The sequence below is a fragment of the Odontesthes bonariensis genome, chromosome 7 (assembly GCF_027942865.1).
Source record: "Odontesthes bonariensis isolate fOdoBon6 chromosome 7, fOdoBon6.hap1, whole genome shotgun sequence".
NCBI lineage: Eukaryota > Metazoa > Chordata > Actinopteri > Atheriniformes > Atherinopsidae > Odontesthes > Odontesthes bonariensis.
Genome location: NC_134512.1, coordinates 19,474,743 through 19,495,241, shown reverse-complemented (window position 1 = coordinate 19,495,241; position 20,499 = coordinate 19,474,743). Strand labels below are relative to the sequence as shown.

General features: G+C 40.4%; 1 protein-coding gene across 1 annotated transcript; it reads right to left on the bottom strand.

Moving 5' to 3' along the window:
- Positions 1 to 111: 111 nt before the first annotated feature.
- On the bottom strand, positions 112 to 20,264 carry trpm1b (transient receptor potential cation channel, subfamily M, member 1b). Its single transcript, XM_075471171.1, has 27 exons — positions 20,193 to 20,264; positions 13,305 to 13,381; positions 12,521 to 12,716; positions 12,130 to 12,343; positions 11,691 to 11,815; positions 11,429 to 11,600; positions 10,922 to 11,096; positions 10,701 to 10,824; positions 9,094 to 9,166; positions 7,975 to 8,075; positions 7,180 to 7,356; positions 6,972 to 7,106; positions 6,799 to 6,849; positions 6,540 to 6,680; positions 6,416 to 6,445; positions 6,026 to 6,312; positions 5,611 to 5,839; positions 5,374 to 5,505; positions 5,138 to 5,269; positions 4,911 to 5,039; positions 4,569 to 4,820; positions 4,304 to 4,478; positions 2,422 to 2,442; positions 2,188 to 2,332; positions 1,893 to 2,098; positions 1,577 to 1,709; positions 112 to 1,492 (listed from the first exon to the last, which is right to left on the bottom strand). Exons 1-27 carry the CDS (start codon positions 20,262 to 20,264, stop codon positions 112 to 114), a joined length of 5,085 nt encoding a protein of 1,694 aa, XP_075327286.1.
- Between the last annotated feature and the right edge of the window lie 235 nt (positions 20,265 to 20,499).

Here is a 20,499-nt window from a genome sequence, read left to right as displayed (position 1 = left end):
TAATGTGAGGACGGGCTCCTACACGGATGCAGAGAAGATGAGCTCGGCTTCAACCTCGCTAATATCGTTCTGTTCTTCTTCTTATCCTTTATTCCCCCCCTTCTTGCTATTTCATTTTTCTGTTCCCGCTTTCATCGATTGCTCTCTTTTCTGTTCTTCTGCATCATCTTCCACCTTCCCTGCCTCCGTCTTCTCCCTCTTATTCTCTGGTCCAACAGCTGACACCTTGCTGGTTTCGGTGGCGTCTCTTTCGCAGCTGGAGGATCTCGACTCCTTGGAGACCACCGAAGGCTTCTCTCTCCTGTCGCTGGCAGTACAGCTCTGTGACCTGTGAGACCGCGCATACTTTTCATCCTCAACAGTCAGATACCCGGTGGCGTCTGAGAGGTTTCTCTTGGCCTTCATCCTTTTTTGGTCTTCCCCTGGTTCTGATTCTGGTGGAGTTTCCTGGATCTCTGAGGGAGCTGCATCAGTCGGACTCAGTTTTTGAAGCTCTGCGGGTGCAGTGGCAGTTTGAAACTGCTTGGTAAGGGTTCTGACTGTCGATCTTTTAGGCACGTTGCCCAAAGCGCTGGGAAGTACCTGGCACTCCACATTTTCTGACCCCTGGTTTGTTGTTTTAGTAAGCACATCATCACCTCTCTCGGCTGGGTTGTAGACGATGCTGCTCATAGCCCTCTTCCTTGTGACGGGAGACATCTCACTTTGACTTTCAACAGGAAGATATTGCAGAGATTTTGCCCTCCTTGGAGAGGAAGCGGTTCCTACCTCAAGTGTGGCATTCACATTGGGCTCTGCAGATTGCTCTGGTTCATCTGGGGGATTGACAGTGAGGGTGCTCATAGCTCTTCTCTTTGTCAGAGCAGATGTGGGTTGGTCTTCAACTGGGTAGTGTTTCAAAGATTTAGTCCTTTTTGGAGGGGATAAAGGTTTTAGTCTGTTTTTGTCTATTATTCTGTCTAGCAGCATTGAGCTGTCTTGCTTTGTGTTGGCTATCATCTCCTGACTTGATGCTTCAGAGACGGGCTTTTGTTCACAAGGAGATATAAGTATGTCCACGCATGAACCGGGTCGGGATCTCTGCAAACTACCGACCTCTAAGGTCTGAGCGCTTTCCTTGGGGTTGAGAGCACAAGTACTGGAGGAGTGGCGCAAACTCCCCTGTCGCTCTAGGCCACCCTTCTCGTCTGTGTCCTTCTGCTTGGACGCAAACTCCTCCATGTCCATGTGGAAGCGATAAAGGCTATAACCATCAGCACTGTTAATACTGCTCTGGCGATGGAGAGAGGAGGGATCGCATACAGACGAGTTTCGTGAAAAGGTTCTGGTCAGCTCCAATCTATCCACCCCAGCAATCTTTTCCAGGGCGACTGCCATACGCCCGTGGATCTCCTCCAGCTGGGCCAGGCGTAGGTCCACTGTCTGCAGGGATGCCTTCATGGTATTCTCCCTCTCATTTACCTCCTCCAGACGCATTGACATATTCTCAACTCTGCCAAGACCATTAGAAATAGAGAGTTTATAAAAACTCTGACTGATTTTGAATTTCACAAATATGACTGAGGTAGCAATTTACCTCTCTGAAGTAACCTTGATACGTTCATCGCTTGAAGACTGCTGCTCATCTTCTTTTTCACGGAAATATTCCTCCACACATTGTTCCTCAAACTCATACAGACTTTTAAGCTCCTCTGGATTCAGCCTGAGCTCTAAAGGAAACAAAATGACTTCAAGTTAGTCAGGTCCAGACTTGTTGCCTAAAACATAATAGGATAACTAATGTTATTATTGTCGTTATTTTTGTCTCTTAGGATAAAATTTCAAACAGTAAACAGGAAGATGTAGTAACTTCAGATTTCAGATGTATGTTTTGATAGACAGAAGAAACTAACTGAGGCCGCGGTCTTTCTCATCCAGCTCTCCCTCCTGCCTCTTCCTCGCACAGCGGCGGAACAGCCTGTTGAAGAGGATGTAGAGGTGGCTGAGGATGATGAGAGGCGGAGGCAGAATTGGTCGGTCATGGAAAGTCATGATTAGCTGATATCTTTGAAACTTCCACACCTGGTTGGAAATGGATTTGATTTCACAGAAAGTGTTGCTGCGGGTGACAAAATGCAAACCAGTGAGCACAAACTCAGACAGTAGATGTTTCCAACATATGAAACAGGCAGATGTGGAAATGTTTACTTGAAGACTGCAATGAGCAAGTTGACCAGAAGAATGTTTGCTACGAGCAGGTAACAGGCCATAATAGCAGGTGTGAGCCAGGCGCCAGGGATACATGGAGGAAGTTTCTTCCCATCCTCATCATATAAATGTTCTCCACATGGAGCTGTGGGGAAATGAGGTGATAACTGTAGATTTTGTTTGGAAAATTAAGCAAACTGATTTTAGAATATCCTTTACTTAAAGACTACTTACGGTTGATTTCCATTGCATAGACTTTTATAAATCCCAGAAAAGCGCAGTCCCACAGAGACATGGAGAAACCATTAGCATCAATAGAGAAAGGGTGGGGTTTTTTTGCTCAAATTTCTGTCAAGGTGAAGCTGACGTCCATGAAAGAGTGGACCGTACTTCTGTCTCATTAAACTGAGTTGGACACAATTTTTATTTATTTATTTTTAGGTAAATATGTTTGTAAGATTAACTTACAGTCTTGTTTAGCAAAATCAGAAGTGGAGGATTTATTAGAAAGACTGAGGGACTCAAGCGTGCTATTTTCAAAATATTTTAAATCAAATCTCCCCCCCCCCCAAAAAAAAGTTCTGTTAAAAGGAAGGTGTTAAAAATTAGAATAAAAACGGGATGCATTGATTTGCAAAATGATTTAAGCCATGTATTGAATTAAAAATCATCCAAAGATAACTATCAAATGTTGAACCTTAGATATTTTCTTTTCTTTTTTTGTTTTTTCCCAGAAAAACAAACTCTTATTTTGAATTTGGAACTGGAAGCCAGCAATATCTCTCAAAAGAGCTTGGAAAGGGCCATTTTTAACACATATCTCTTATGCTTTTCATACAAAACACAAGTGTTTGAGAACACAGGAAACTAAACATTGATGATTTGAGGGCAAAATGTTGTATCATTCATGTTTAAATAGCATCTCAGCTGCTCAAGTGTTTAAGGCCTCCCTTGAAGTATTGTTTTATTTCATAATGGACCAGAAGTTTTCACTGAGTTACAAGTCTGAATTGCAGGAAGACCACATTAGCACCCAGACTCTTAGTAAAGAGCCACACAGGTGTAGCACCTGCAGAGGATGGTTTGACATTGTCTTGCTGAAATAATGAAATAATAAGGCCTTTCTTAAAACACTTCCCAGTGGCAGTTTAAATGAGTCAGAGGCTTATAGGCTATAAAGATACTATAGAACAGCACTGATAGTGCCTTTGGTGCTCTTTAGCTTGGAGGATGAAGCGCTCATGATTTACAAAAACAGTGTGAAATTGTGACTTATCACTCCACAGAGCAGTTTATAATTTCTCCTCGGTGATCAGTCATCTGAATTGGGCTCACATCCAGAAAAGGTGATGGCATTTCTGTATCTATTCATGCAGGTTTTTCTTTGTATAAAAGAGTTTGAACTTGCATTTGTAGATACAGCAATGAATTTAGATCACTGATAACCTTGTTGAAGTGCTGCCTGGAGGTCTGAAGGTAGCAGCCGTTTAATGCTAGTATTCAGCCTTTTTCCTGCGTACACAAAGATTTAATTAGTTTTTATTTTTTTTATTTTTTTTTATGCTTTACACAACTTTTCCAGACTAGACTTGCCCTTGTCCCAACTTAGAAAAAAACATGTTGCTGGTGTCAGGTTTGGAATAAGTAAACATTTCCTTCAGTTGTATCTTAGAAATACATTGTTCTTGAACAATTTCCAGTAAAACATTTGGTTTAAATCATTTGGAAATCATTGCATGATGATTTTATTTAGATTTTACCTACCATCTAATATTTAAGGACAATGCTATTACTGTTTTTTTTTTTTTTTGAAATGTTGTTTTGTTGCCTTCACCCTGACAGAAGAAACACAAACAGAAAAAAAAACTTGAAGGCAGATGATCATAATTTTGGAGATATATGATGCCATTTTCTGCTCAAATTCAATGCAATATCATTGAATTGTATTTCATTAAGAGTTATTACAAATCTACCACCAGAGGGAGGCAAAGTATTGACGAGTTACATTGTCAAATGTTGTAGCCAAACATCACAGAATTTGAAAAAATGTAATAGAAAAAAATGATCATCTGCCCTGAATCAGGAAACAGAATCTTACTATGAATTCTACTCTTACGGTCTATCGAGTCTGCAAAAACCTCTCCATAGATCATCCAGTAGGGCATGTAGAAAATATTTCTGGCTAGGCGCCATGTCGGCTCCTCATCTGGGTGAAGGATGGCTTGTCGAGCCACCCCAAAACTCATCAGCACCACCAGCATGATCACCACAAAGTACATCATATCAATCATCTGAAAGAAAAGAAACAAGCATGACATTTGAGCAAAGTGGGCGCTTTTCATGACTATAGGGACATTTTCTGGTGATTATACTGCCATTACCATCTTCCCTATCATCATAACGTAGGGTCCCAGGTATTTGTTGACTCCAAAGATGTCGAGTACACGAATGTACCAGAAGATAATGTCGATGCAGTAGATGACTCTGCCGTAGCCCAAGTATGGTTCAGGCTGCAGCCGCAGCATCATCCCCAGAAGGAAGGTAGAAATGGCCGCCAGGTCTGTGATGTTCCAGTACTCCTCCATCCACACGCTAATCTTTTGCTTCAGCTTCCCTGGCTCTGACATCAGAATCTAGAAACCAGGTGTTCATGGTCAATTAAAAGTTTTAACAAATGATTTTGTGACTATGTCAAAGAGACCGTGTTTGCATTTTTTTTTTACCTGTCTGACTTTTTCAGTCCCAAGGGTGAGGATGTATGATATAACAGTCCACTCTTGTAGCGATGGCCATCGCTCCATTTTCACCAGGATAATGTAATTATACAACATCAGATAACTCAGATAGGAAATCTGTCATGAGCAAAGTCATGAAATTGTTTTAGTTGGTATTCAACTTATGGTCATTTTTAAAAGGCCTTGTTTTTCTCTTGCACATGAGGGCGACTTACGGTGTTGAACCAGAATTTGGTGAAGGGTGCATTGTAAAACTCAAAGATTCTTTTGCCAATGGGGATTTTGCAGATTTTAGTGCTGCCCTCCTCCTCGTCGCCTTTTCTGGAGGTAGCATCATTGTTTAGATCCTGTAACATCACAGCAAAGTCTCAGCTTGTCATCTTGCATTCTGAAAACAGAGCATGAGAGAAAATGAATCAGAAGATCTGGAGAAGTCAATATGAACCGGTACCTTGCTTGATTTTGTGTCGTCATCCTTGTCTTTTCCCTCTTCTTTGCCTCCAGGTGATTGATAGGAAGCATCATCTCCAATACGGAAGTCCAACAGCAGAATCAGAGGAGGAAAGATGATTCCCAGAATAACCTAAATCAGATATCATAGCTTTAGTAATGAGCTATTCAGTTGCTTTTTCTTACTGTGAACTGTTTTTAATGATAGCTTAATGGCAAGAGTTGTTTTCATGTCAACCTTGAGGCCAGGGTTTTTTCCAATCCTTAAGCAGCCCATCCACATATCAGTGAGCAGCATCTGGCTGCAGGTGTGAGCGATGAAGTCACGTTGCTTTGCAGCCACTGCCAGCTTCAGACAGGTCGAGTTACTCCAGTTAACCAGCTCATATGTAAGAAGTTTCATGGCCACCTGTTCGTCATGCTTGTAGGACTGGTCCAAGAGCTCGTAGGCCAGCTGGCCAAATTCTCTATGAAAGGGACACCGCAATCATAATATTTGTTCATCATATTAATAACTTTAGAAAAGAGTTTGAGCAAACTATAACGCCGTAGAGGGAAAATGAGTATTTGAGTCTAAGCTGTGATGCACAGAAAAAGAAAAAAAACATGTTAATACTGGAAAAGTGTGTTTTGTGTTGATCTTTCGCACTGACTTAGAGTTGTTCTCCAGGTCCTGGGAGATGTCATCCACCAGCTCACTCTCTGAGCAGTCATGGGCCATGGCCTTATACAGTTTGCAAGCCACCAGAGCCTTTGCCATGGCCTCCTCCCCACGCTGCCAGAGGAACAGCGACATCTTCTGACGCTTCAGCAGCACCGCCCACACCATCAGCTCATGGAACGGATACTTGAATCGACAAACCTCAGGGTCATCCACGTCAATTTCTACCTCTTCCTCCTTCTTCTTTTTGCCCTTTTTCTTGCCCCTGGGCTCATCGTCCTGAAAAAAAAATCATAGAAAAGTTGATGATGGAATAGTTAACCCTTTTTGGTTTGATTGAAGCAAGAGATGAAAGTATTTTCTCGTGAAAAGTAAACCTCACCTCCATTCCCAGGAGTTTCAAAGCTTTTGGCTGCAGTAGGAGAACAGAAGATTGTATTTAATATCAACTCTTGCTTGTTGAACAAGCCATTTCTCAAAACGATTTTTTTTTCATCCACACGTACCCTTTTTAAACCATATAGATTGTTGTACAGGTTGCGGAAAGCCTTCCTTGTGTAATTGCTCCTGTAAGCTCCCCCCATGAGGTATTCCAGCACTAGACCAATATCAATCAAAGTGATCTGATAATCTGGAGGAAGGTTTCCCTGCAGAATCACCAGTCATTCGTATGAATATCTCAAAGTTTCTCAATGTGAAGCAAAACCTTAAATACTCTAAAATGATAGATGCTGCCTGTTTAAAATTGTGGAAAAGATTTTTCACCTTTTTGACATCCCTGACCACAACATGCAGTGTGTTTGCAGGGCCGAGTTTCTGAGAGAAGAGAAGGTTAGATACACATGTAGGCCTTTTCTCACGTTTTTAAGACTTGGCATTTCAGTTTGCAGCCGCCCATCAGAACTCTATGTTTCCTTTTAGCAGTTTCTGGCACCTACCGTGTTGTATAACTCCTCCAGCCTTGGAATGGTGAGGAAGTGGTGAATATTGACACCATTCTCAAGGAGCAGTTTGACAAAGTCCACTCTGTCCAGCACCAGAGCATCCATCATGGCCTGCTCTAGAGAGTTTACCTGAGAGAAAGTAACATATAAGACTCTCTCAAATTTCCACCTCAAGCTCTCTTTTTATAAACCACATTCTCACCCAGCGAATCATCTCCAGCTTCCTTGGATCAGTTTCCTCTGGGGGTTCGGGTTTTGCCTTTCCTTTACCCTTTCCCTTTTTGCCGCGGGCCTTGTTGCGAGGAGCGCTGGCTGGGCTCCTCTGTTTCTCCTGAGTTTGAACTGCACCAGCTGTAGTGTTGGTGATGGCTCCAGCAGGCTGACCAGGCAGAAATCAAAGAATGAAAAAAGCTGTAACTCCTCCTTATGGAAACATAAATATGTCAGTCTCCTTTTTTTTTTTTTTTGTTATCAGTATTTGTATTTGAAAAACACAGCTCTCTTAATGCAAGATGGTTCTGTCCTGCACCGCATACTGTGCGAAGTGAGCACACTAGCTTTCAAATTGATTTATTTACTGAATTATTTTTACAAAGAAAGCTTAATTTCATCAATTTCATCTGCTCTTTCTCTTTAATTGATCTTTTCAAATGACTTTAAGTCTATATCTTTATTGCAAGATAGAAGCAAGTGAAATGTTCAGTGTCAGTATATGTGCAGTGAAGACTTGTAGTTTCGTTTAAACTTCCTGTTCCAACAATCAAAAACTGCAAATGCATCATTCTGCACAGACACAGTCACACATTCCAAGCAAATTTGATTATAAGAATAGCACATTTCTGAGGTGAAAGGGAGCTTTTTATTAACCCGATTTGAAACTTTTTCTTTATTTTGCCAAAGTAGATTCTTTCATTAAATGCCAAACAACACGCATCATGCGCAGTTTAGCAGTTGCAGAGCATTTCCATAGGCTGATTGATTTGTGAGGACAACTCACTGGTAAATTGTGACCGTAGACAAAGATGTGATTTCGGGCAATATCCACTCTGTTCCAGGCCAGAGCCAAACTGAGCTGGTCCGGTGCTGAAGCATTTGTGCCTGAATAAAGAGAGGAAGAGAGCTGAGGAGAGCAGCTATATGTAGCATGCAGTGACAGAAAAGAATATCATAAAATGTAAAAAAAAACCAAAAAAATATCTATATATACATACATATACACACCCTACAAATACAGTGCTGATCAGAATTATTGGCAGCCCTTCATTTTAATATATATAATTGGAAATTCCACTAAACGTTTCTTGTAGCTATCTAGAAGCTTCTTGCACCGGTCTGCTTTTTTTTCTTTCACACTCACAGCTCACTCACAGCTGTGTGTCGAAGCTCACTCAGTTAGAAGAGGTCCTTTGTACAACACCAGATTTCAAAAAAGGATTTCACTGAGGACTCATTGCTGCTCAGTTTAAAAGTTCATCCATTTTTTTGTCGGGATTTTGCTGGAAAGGAAATGTGTTATTTGAAACTGTAGTTTAACTTATCTGATTTAATAGATTGCTATTTAGATGAATGAAGAAAATAGACATCACCAACCAGCAGTATAGAAACAGCCAGTACGGCGGAGGTATTGCCTCCTTGACATCTCATGCCATTTGATCGAGGACATTAAGGATTCTTGCACTAACCTTAAGTTATCGGTGGTTTAATTTCCAAAGAGCATTCATCAATAACGCAGTGTATTATCCACATTCAGGGTTAGAAGGTTCAAGTTGAGCAGTTGGCAATAAAAAGGGCTTTTTTTTTTTTTAAAGCAGTATAGGGAACTTATTTCAACTTAAGTTGATTTGATTTGTATATTTTTACTTGAAACAGGCTCAAGAAGTGTATGGGCTGCTTTCCTCAAAGACTAATGCTCACATCTCTAACATTTGTAAAATATGGTGTGTCATAATGGTTAGATGAGTTGCTGCTGCTTTATAACCTTTGGAATCCTCATTCATTAAAAACAAAAAATCTCTATATTTAAATTCCTGCCAGCACTGGAAAGCATGAACAAGTGTTCATGCTTTCCAGTTGTTTTCAACTTATGGTGAGATTTTGGGATGCAGTTTGGGGATACCTTTTAACAAGGCAGTAAGGATGGCCATTTCAATATCTTGTTGTCCCTCAGACCCCATTCGAAACACTGTGATCTACATGAGAGAAGGAAAAAAAGTGTATAGAGAAGTAATTCCAGGGGTTAGGATATAAGTGTTCACCGTATGTGTTCAAGTGGTCACCAACAGAATTCATAAATGAATGAAGGGAGGAATGAATGAATAACTGACAAGTTTTCTGCAGAGCTTCTCATTTCAGGTCTGCGATCGACCTTATGGGCACAAACGACCATTTGCTCATTTGACAGAGTGATAGCACTTTCCTTGTTATAGACTCAACTATGTCAAATGAAATTACGCTGACAGGTCTGTCACATGTGCTGCCGTGGTGGATGGGATTAGATTTGTCTGAATATGTGGCACAGTACCAGAGGTTTCAGAGTTGACCTTAGCATGCGTTAATAATCAGCATCCCACATCAGTTTGAGTGTTAAAAACTTCTGTTACTCCTTTGTGCAGTTGTATGGTACGTTGTGTGTTTTGGTTTTAGGCAAACAGAGACTTTTTAAATAGTATCCTGGGGTTAAACCATCTTCATTCCTGAAAATCTGTGTTGTTATTTGTCTGAACCAGCTGTGCACATTGGATGCACTTAGGATGAAAGGATTATGTGGGGACAAGATTGTGATACTGATTCACCTGTAGGTGAATTAGTTATGGCACTTTAGCATAAGAGCAGGCAGCATCGAGGCCGCTTAGTTGTGTGTTAAGAGCTCACATCTTGGTTCTGCCAGATTGCCCAGATTGAGAATAAGTGAAAGCTAAATGGTATATTAAAAAAATGCTCAAAGTGGTATGATCTTTGAAAAAGCTGTTAGCGTTGCTTATCTGGGTCTGTCAGAGTATTATGCAGTCTAGAACATCTCGAACATATAGAGCAAAGTCGCTGGTGAAATGATAAAACTCTGACTGGAGAGAGGGATGTGTTTGAGGATTAGGGAGATAGAGCCGCTCCTCCATCTGTGTACTGCATGCTTTCTGTGAATACATGAAGTAAGAGCCTCTACTAAGCAGGCTGTAGTGTGCACTGATCTTTCCCATCCAAATGTACGGAGTTAACAGATTATAAGAGCTGGGTATTACAAAGTATGTATCATATAACTTATGGAGGAATGTGCCAGAGGTGAGCAAATGCTGCTGCTGTTTAAAATTTTTAGCAAACTCTTTAGAGAAACACTCAGCTCTTGGATTAGTCTGCTATCTGTGCAGACTCTAAGCAGGATCAGCGCTGACCCGTATTGTTTACATGAAAGTAAGGAGTTTAACGCTGCAGAGTCATTTTATAGGATGGTGCTTAGATGCTTACATGCATATAGAAGCTTTATGGTCGGCCTGCAGACATGACCTCAAAGGGAGAAATGACCTCAAAGGGAGAAATGACAAGCGTGTTGTTGGGATTATGTTTATTCAGCATGTTAATGGAGGTACACACAAAAGGGTCGAACAGATGAATGACAATGGAGACCAGATGCTTCAAACTCAAACATGTTTATTGATCATGAGATTTATCAATCACAAATGGAAGATCATTTTAAAAATGAGGAGCATTAACACCTTCACCGCTACTCACCAGTTCCCTTTTCTTCATGCACTCCATTACCATGAGCAGGATCTGCTGGGACTGGCTTTTGGTATAATTGAACGTCTTCTGAATAGTCACTAAAAGTTGGTCTCTGACGTCATCATTAACCAGGCTGGAGGAGAGTATTAAGAAATGATTCTCCATTTTTCAAAAAAAAATTATTTACAATATCAGGATATTGTAACAAGATAAGTAAATTAAGACTTCACCCTCCATCCTCCGAGAACTTGTGGGCAAAAGATATGATGTCAGAAGCGCGGCCGCTGCCATCACATACTACCACTGGTATGGGAGGCTCATCCCTCAGGCTCTCCAGGGCAATGGAGATAACATTGGGACCTCCCTCCACTATCAGACACACCAGAGGAACCCCCTGACCCAAACCTGGAACACACAGGAGGACCTCCATCAAATCAGTTTATTCCCAAAATTTCACCTACAAATAGCATAAGTTTTAGACTGATATGGTGGAACAGAGTTTGATGTGATGAGCGAACAGACAAACCAGAGGGAAGATGGAGTGAAGTCAGTGGTGACAGCTGAGCATCCCTTTGCTGTCCCTGCCTTAAATGAGCCCCAGGCATAGGATGACAAAGGGAAGCCCACAGGTCACAGAGGAGCTCTCCAGCCGCTTGTCCAACAAGATTCTGGCTCAAACTCACACCATACAGGATGGAGAATGTTGCATGATTTCTGCAGAGCACTGTGTGACTTACGAGTGTTGATCTTCTGCAGGGAGATGTGCTTCTCCAGCAGTCGACGGAGTTTGACCTCAGAGCCATACTTTCCACAGGTTGCGTTGTCGGTGAGGATGAAGTGTGAGTGGCTGTTGTTGAGCACTGCAAGCTTGCTCAGTGGGTTTGCCATGGTTTGATAGGGTCTAGTTACCTTGAGAATGAACAATAAATTGGAGTAAAATCTTTGAAAAGCCTATGTAGATATGCTGTAAAAGCACAAAAAAAGAAAGGCAACGCTTACATCTTTTCCAATGAGATCCTCTTTGTTCTCCAAGATCCCCCATGGGGCAATTCCTATTGCACACACCTTTCCTCGTGACTTGGAGGAATGGTCTTTTAAAGCATCTCCAACGTGACGAATCACCCCTAAATTGAGATCAGCAGAATAGTTCAATATGAATGATAACTCTTTTATATAACTAACAGGGCTGCATCATGGAACATACTGTGGAAGCTGCATGCAAAATACACACAGATTGCTATTTAGGCCGATTTTTCCAGCAAAAGCTTTAATTATAGAGCTTAAACCTGTGACAATGGGTCGGTCAAACCTCCCCCGGGAAATTGCGGGATAAGCATTATGTGATGAGAATTTAGACCAAAGGCAATCTTCTAATGTCAAAAGCTCACATTTGTTAAGTGAACATTAAAAGCGTTCTCCTGAACAGTAGGCATCCTACCCGTGTTGACTCCACCTGTGAAGATCCAAGCTCCTGTGGTGACAGCCGCCTTGATCAGGCCTTTGCCAAACACTTGCTTGAGTTTGGGCTGGAGGTCAAAGTTCTGAAGACCTCCGTGTACGGAGATGAGCAAAGTGGGTAGCTCAAGTTGCCAATCCTTCACCATCAAGTGCAAGAGGTTGTCAGGCTTGGTGTCATATGAAACCCGAATGTACTGTGAAATAAATATATTGCTTATCAACCCTTTGACATCAATTCGGCAATAAATTCTGCATGTTTTCGACCATGTAAACAATATGGAAAAAACTCATCTCCACTCTCTTCGGAGATGTCTTTCTTTCATGGAACAACAATGTAAACGCAGACATAATTTTCAGTGGCGGAGCCTCACCATGGCCTTGTTGATGAACCCTCCTCCCTGGAACTCGATGAGCCCAAAGGAGTCTGTCGGGTACGTCCTGGTGTGCTTTATCACACTCCATTTGTCATTTGGGGCGTCAATCTGCACCAGCGGCGTTGCTTCTTCTAATGACTTGGCTCCAGGAGGGATGGCCACATGCTGAGTTACCAACTGACCACAGGCACATCTAGAGTAGACCACAGATCACAGAAGGTTATAAACTGCAGCTCACAGTGAATGAGTGGCATTCCACAGCTTCTTTCATGAGTGTGCCCATTTCTGGGAAACGTGTGCCTCTGCAAAGGAAGGGGCTGCACGTCAGTGTTCAGGGCAGTTGCCAAAATTCATACATAAAAATGATTTCAAGAGATAAACTAGAATGAAAAGTTAAGTTGAATTCTTCCACACAATTAATATATTAACTTCCTTATATGTCCCTGTCATGAGGTATGTATTATATAAACAAGGGCCCAGTTGTCAAGAGAGCAACCTTTATTCCAGAGTGACAACTATTCGAACCATTATCTTTGTAATCTAATTTTACCTAATGTTATTGTTGTCTGTTTTTTTTTTTTTTTTTTTTTTTAATAAACATTCAAATTTCTTTGTCAAAATCCATCTGTGGCAACGGGAATGTTCCCGTGGCTAAATTTGCCAGAAAAAGTTGTTTTGCTTTTACACTTTAGATCTTATTTTTCACACAAAACAATTCTCTCCCACGTAATCCATCTACCACAAGTGATTGTTTCATGTTCTTTTCGAAGACCAACATTACCTGGTTGGGTCCTTGCTGGGAAATATGTGAACGCATTCTCTTTTGACAAATGTCCTCTCAATCCAAGCTCTCTGTGCCTGTGAAAACAAAACGTGACAAAAGTGTTATCTTGCATTATATGCTGCCGTGCCATCACTGGGAGTTTCACTATCAAAATCCTCTTTGTAGTAATCCTGGCTAAAAGATGGGGACTATTTGCAAAATAGAAAACATTAAGTGACAGAGAGGAGAAATTAGTATTAGTGCTTCCCCAAAGAATACAAAACAGGCTAAATGCAGTTTGCATATAGTTCACACACTGAGGTCGAGTATTTTCTGTGAATCCTGAGTTTACTTTACTGCAGCTGATGCTGACAACTCTGTGGACTCTTACTGGCGCAGTAAGTGAAAAGCATCACACAAAAAGTACAGTGTCTGCACACGTTGTTCGAGTCCTGTTCGGACAGCTGTCTGATCTTCTTCCAGCGCCATAAAAAAAACAAAAAAAAAAACAGAGAGTACAAAGCAAAGTTTCTCTGAGGGCCTTTGTTAACAGTGGCAGCCCAATTAAAACTGAATAACTGGAAGCAACACTTTCCAAGAAATTGGTAGGAAATTAATTGAAACAAAATCAAAATATTTCATAGCATTATTATCTTTCAACATCACTACTTGAGCTTCACCGACCAGCCTGAAGTCATATGAGTTTAAATTAAAGACCATACAGTAAATCTGCTGGTGTCTTGTGACTGTCACAAGTGCTCGGAACACATTCGAGTTTCTGTTGCATGCCTGTTTGCCTCAGCAGCCTCAAACTCATGACCAGAGAAAACCTCGGGAATTGCTTTCTTTGTGAGGAGTTTGTTTGATCCACAAATCTAGTAATAAAAGTAGTTATAATGGAAACACAAATAGTAATAAACTGTCAACATGCGCATGCAAATGAGGAAAACCTATGTTCTTCTCATGTAGTTTCTTTACCAGCAACAATCCCTATGTAGTTGTCTTTGAATAACTTTTTCTGCAATGGTTCTACATTATGAATTCAACATTTATTTATGATTATTAACTTTGCATAAATGATATGCCATTGCAATTTACAATAAATTGTTTGAGCAGTAGATCATAGACAACTTTTCGTATTTGCATTTATCCACAGAATTATTTTACCTGGGTAGGTACATTTTTGCGAAAATATTTCTATATATTGTACTCTTGAAGAGAGTTCTTTTTTTTTTTCTTCGTTGGCCTTGTCTTGGCATATTTCCGTCCAGAGTTATGATGCATCATTAAGCACCCAGAGCTCCCGCAGTGCTGCCTGCTCACATTTTACTCATCTGAATTCACTTTCCAGGCTCTACAAATCAAACCCATCTGTTTCCATTTGGATATATTTAACTGATTCTGTCTGAAAAAAAAGTGATAAGAATAAGTTTGAAAAAGAGTTGCTGTTGAAAACTACACTTACACACAATCCTCGAGCGAAGCCTCAGAGTCCTATCTCTAGTACTGCTGCAGATTGAGGCTTGAAAGTTGAAGGGAAGTCTACAGCCTGCTGCTCCACAAGTTGAGTTTTCCTCTGCAGCTGCACTCCCAGTCAAGTGCTCTCATTGAATCCCACAGGACATGAAACTTCTTCACTTTATGAGGGCCAGTTAATATGATGAGCATGTGAGCAAGGTCTTTGTTCGCCCAAGTCTCATGACTCCAGTTCAAGGTAATCCTTTTGGGAGTCCCATGACCCCTTCTCCATGCCCACAGGGTATTTTCATCCTTCGCTTGAACAAAGCACAATAAATCTACTTTGATTACTGGCCCCTAATCTCCCAATTTGTTGAAACTCCTTTCTTTGTGTTCACTTCAGAGTGTGGAGGATCTTAGCTTGTGTGAGGAGACGGAGTAGAGTGTCCAACCTAAAAGCAACGCAGTCATGCTCGGAGGCTCCCCAACCTTTCATTTGAAACATTTTCACCCCCCTCTACCTCAACTACTTTGATTTCAACCAAATTTGCATAATTGAGTGAATTGGATGCAGGCATTCTTTTGTAAAGCACCTTGTTAAGACATGACTGGTGTCCAGTTGGGGGCAAGGTCAGTCAATGCTAATTGCACTTAATCTCTATTTCCACCCTCCATGTCTTTTTTGGGGGGGACTCAGCAGACCAGCTACTCAATATCCTCGTAATCTTGCTTTCTAATGATGGTAATGTGAGATGATCATTCATTTCATTTTATAAATAGTCTTTAATCTTACTATCTGCTGTCTGAAAATCACCAGTTATTTGCAAATTGCAAATTCTTTACAAGCTCTTACCAAATACATTCTTATCGACATTATCAACAACTGAAAGGCATTAGGTGAGCAAGAGGCTGAGATGGAGCTAACAAATACAAAGTAGTGCACATCTGCTTAAAACCTTCCTCATGTGAATGATTTCATAAGTACACCTTTTATGGTTGGGGAGCAGTTTTAGCCTGATTGTAACTGATTGAAAAAAAGAGAACAGTTTGGTGGTTGATGACACGGAGAGACAATGTGAAGGAAGCCTGACATCCACCAACTTCCCCACTTATTGTCTTGCTCTGAATTAAATAATAAAAAAAAACCCCAAAAAACGTGTCTTAATGTTAATTATAGCCGAACAAAACAAAGTACATTTCCAGAAGGGTTTGGCCGGTATGACGCAGTTATTTCAGCTTACTTAAACTCATTAACCACAGCAATTAAAACCAAAATCTAGTTAACAAGCAGCTGGCTCGTTAAGAGCTGCCTTTGAGCACTTACCAATAAAGACCCTGAAGAATTAGACACTGCAGGATCAGATTGTGTCACACCAACCAAATTAACACGGTTTAAGACAAGCCTTGGAACAAAAGACAACATTCATTTTCAACATGCAATACTTTTTGGAAGTAAAATGATCGCAGAAAACAAAGACAAGTTGTGTGAGGGGGAAATTAATGACTGCTGGCATGCTGAGTAGATACGTAAAAAGTATATTTCATTAGCTGGACTGATGAAATTATGTTTTTTCCTCAAACTTTGACATTGCATGAGGCTCTAACACAGTTAACTGCTCTGGTTTAAAGCGCACATCTCTTCTAATTCTCTTGATGAGTTCTATTTATACAATTTTAATGACCCAGTGGATATACTTTAGTCAAAACACATGCACGACATCCACACAGTATGCCATACATTAATTCCTTTTTGTACTAGAATCACATGGGTCGGGTCTCCTGACCCAGAGCTTAACGACAACTAGATCACAGCCAATTTGTTCCAGTTAAACGACAATTACACTATTCATCCCTAAAAGTCATATGGAGAAGTTTTGCTTACTTTCAAACTAATTATTGTTTACATCCTGTGGTGTTAAAAAGACCACATTCTAAAGAATAATGAAGTAACAGCAGACTTTGTCTAACAAAAGCCTCATCAACACATAAGTGAAATGGTTCATAGAAGATTTTGGGGTTCTATGAGGAATGTGATGTCACCAGGGTTGAAGATAAAAGCAACTAATTGCTTGGCTTTGGTATTGAATGGCAGTGTGGTTAGAGCCTGATGCACTGTGACAGGAAGGAAACCCATAAAGTCCTCTTTTACAGTCTAAAAAAGATAGTTCAGGCTCCTGGTCAAGCCAAATGAATTGAAAATAAATTTGCCTTTTATGTGCTTTTGTCTCGAGGGGAGAAGATATTTTGACAAAGCAACACGCACAAGTTCCCTGCTCCGAATAGGCAAATTTGCATCAACTGTGAAGCTAACTGTTTTCAGTGAGCCCTGTTTGTAAATGCTCTCATTGTCCTCTTGAGTTTGAAAATCCAGTTAGCCATCACGAGTCCAACATGTCACTGATTATCCCCAAGAGTTGAGGGAGTCATAAGACATGTTTTAAAGCTGCTGTTTTTCTGTTTTCCCCGAAGGAAAGCCTGACTGAGAAAGAGGCTGAATTAAATTTAAGAATTTGAAGCTAGCAACGGCAGTATCAATTCTGTTTCTTATGAAAGTTGAGTATTTTCATCACCGTACAAACAGGTTGAAGGTAGATCTTGTAAGCTAACGATTCTCAATGTGCAAACTTGAAACATTTTCTCCGACAGTTTTAGGTTTTCATTGTGGTTTTATGCAATACCAATACAGGTCGTAAACTGATGGCCAATAAGTGTCAGATATGGAGTTGCTTTTTTCCATCTTTTTATGCAAAGAAAGTAACACGTAAAAAATTTGCCTTTTATTAAAAAATTATGGGGCTGTGAGGGCCGTTTCCAAAAACTAAATGCTCATGTTTCTTATTTTTGCCCGTGGTGGATTTTTGGGCTTGCTTGGATCATTATCCTGTCGACCGTTGAGTGCATTCACATGAGCTTTCAGAATCTTTGTGCAATGTGTCCCGAACACGACATCAAAGCCCTAATATTTGCCCAAACAATTGGCCATCTGCGTGTTGAAATAATCTCCTTTTTGTGGCTGTTCTTTTAAATTTCCACTGACACACACGTGTGTTTTCATACTGCAGATGCAGACTTGCATTGCTACACACAATCACTCTTACACCCGCCATTGAACTCCAGAGTCAGCAAAATCATCTTTTTGTATAAAATCCTTTGATTTGATTAAAGCTTTCATCCTTGGCCTTCATGTCACGGATGGATCCACTGAGATTTAACCCCCAAATCATTCATCTTTTTACAAAATTCTGCACTGTAGATGTTGAGACACAAAACTTGTGTACTTGTGATTTTTAGAGGTAACTTGTTTTTCAACGAGCTGATTCTTCTCTGACCAAGTTTGACACAAAGTGGTGAGCTATGACCCAACCTTCCTTGTAAAGACTAAGCCTTTGATGGATGCTCCTTTTATACCCAATCCTGACACCCTCACCAGTCACAAGTTAATCTGATGATTGTGGAATTTTCCCGAACAGGGTTATTTGTATAGTCTAAAAACTTTTCTGTCTTTCTTTGTTTATTCACAACTTTTTTTAATGAGCACATCAAATTTGAGTTTTGGAGAAAAAGGTTTTAGCGAGTAAAAACTGAAAGCAATTTCTTTTGTATTTGTGTCTGCCAGGTTTTGGTTTTTGGTTCACTTTAGAAAACTTGCAAACCTTTCTGGAAATGGGTTTTGCGCCTCAACAACGAGAAACCTTTCAATGCTCTTTTGTAACATATGAAGACAGTTTAATTTATATTTTTCATGAGCTTTCTCAACACAAAGGAATCGGCTGTGCCTCGGCCTTTAAAACTGAATTTAGGGCTCAGCTTTAGGTCCTGAGCCCTAAAGCTTTTTAAGGATTGTTGGCCCTCACTTGACCTGTGCCTGATGCTTGCATCACACAGTCATATGAGCTTGCAAACCCAGTGAATATCATTGGGTTTGTTAATCACATTTATGCTGGTTGTGCCTTTGCAGTTTTAATCTAAATAGTTTATAATTTATGTCAGCACAAAACTCATCAAAAAAATTTCACAGCCATCAGACAGCAGAGGCTTTCAGACCACCTTGCTAATTCCATTAATGGCTACAGGGTAATAAAATCAGAACACAATCAACTGAATTTACTCTCTTGGGCAGTTAAAACCACAAGCTGGGCTTTTTTACAACCTATTTCTTAATTACAATAAAACAAATTTCTATGAATTAAAGATAAATCTCACTCCATACCATGAACCACGGAGAGTGAGTACGTTTATGTCTCGTATTTGGACAAAGAAGAATAATCTTTGATCGAAGACTGTCATAAGACTGACATTGTTATTTCCGAGGTGTTCTTCCCTGAGCTTATTTTAGGCAATGCAATGGATCTCATCAAAAGGGTAGCGCTGTTCACTTCACAGCATTGCTGCTTGCGGTAAAGGGCAAAACCTCATGTGAAAAGGCCGCAGATTAAACAAAGAATATTAAGATCACCAAATAATGCCATGACGTATATAAAGCTGTCACAGTAGATTATTTTGGAAATGTCACAAAACCGTTGACATCATGCGAGGAGGATTTAGCTCCGCTTCTCAAAAACAGAAACATTTACAGCTATTTCATGGAGATTGTGGGTATGGTACGCACAGTACCATCCACAACATGTGAAAGTTCAAATTTCAGTTCATGCTTATTTTTTTTAACTTAATCTATTTTTGAAAACTACCGGCTTTCAGGTATAAAATTGAGGATGGTCCTCCACAGGATTTCATCACTGCTCTTGTTTGTAGGAATCTACAAAGGCAATACAAACTGAGTTCATTTGTTGAATGTGCGCGATCATTCCAGGATATATTGTTCGTAGATTTGGAGCAGGAAAAGATAAAAGAATTAAATCAATCTTGCTTTCATGTTAACAGGAATTTGTTAATCACATGAAAGCAGAGTTTAGGAGGATATGAGTCCCTAATCTGTTACAACTGTGGCCATCCACAGTGGGGCCATTATAAAGGATTAAAGTTCTGTACAGGAAAAAGTGGAGGCTCAGCTTTAAACACCACTTAACTCTGACTTTAAAGGGTTGGGAATGCATACTATATGTACAAAAGGACATGACCAGCACTCTCGAGTGGTGCCTGTCTTTATGCTTAAGGGAAAGGCTCGAAAATGACTGCAGTTTGGGCCTGCTCCAAGTAGTGTTGTGTGACACGCTGTGAAACACAAATAGTCAAAAGGGTCATACGTTTTCTAGATGCAATAAATGCTCAACAAAGCAATAAAGATAACATGCAGCTGTCATTTCATTCATAAACCTGAGGACAACAAGAAATACTCAATTCAATCCCAAGATAAATGCCATTATGCTTCAAGAAGAGGAAAGTAGATACAGAATAATTTAATGAATTCAAAACAGTGCAGGATGCACTATGTGGTGATATAAAGGTACCTGTTGAGAATGACATTGGTTTCTTAGGGCTTCATCTTACCTTCTGTGAGTCAGATGTGCTGCGTTTAAGGGATGACCTTTTAAAGGTGCCACTCGGGCCCTTGGTGTCCATGTTGAAGCCTCAAGTGATTGAAAAAGGGATCCTTAGAGGGTGACAATATTACACAGAAACCCTCGAGAGTAGCAGAGCCCAGGCATAACGATAAACTTTTGGATTCACAATTCGAAAATAATTAAACCTGTAGTTCAGAGTGCTTCTCTCTCCTCTCCGTGGCTTACTCCCGACTGACAAGACAGAGATCCCAGCCAGGGATATAAATCACTCGATGACACACTTGACACATAGA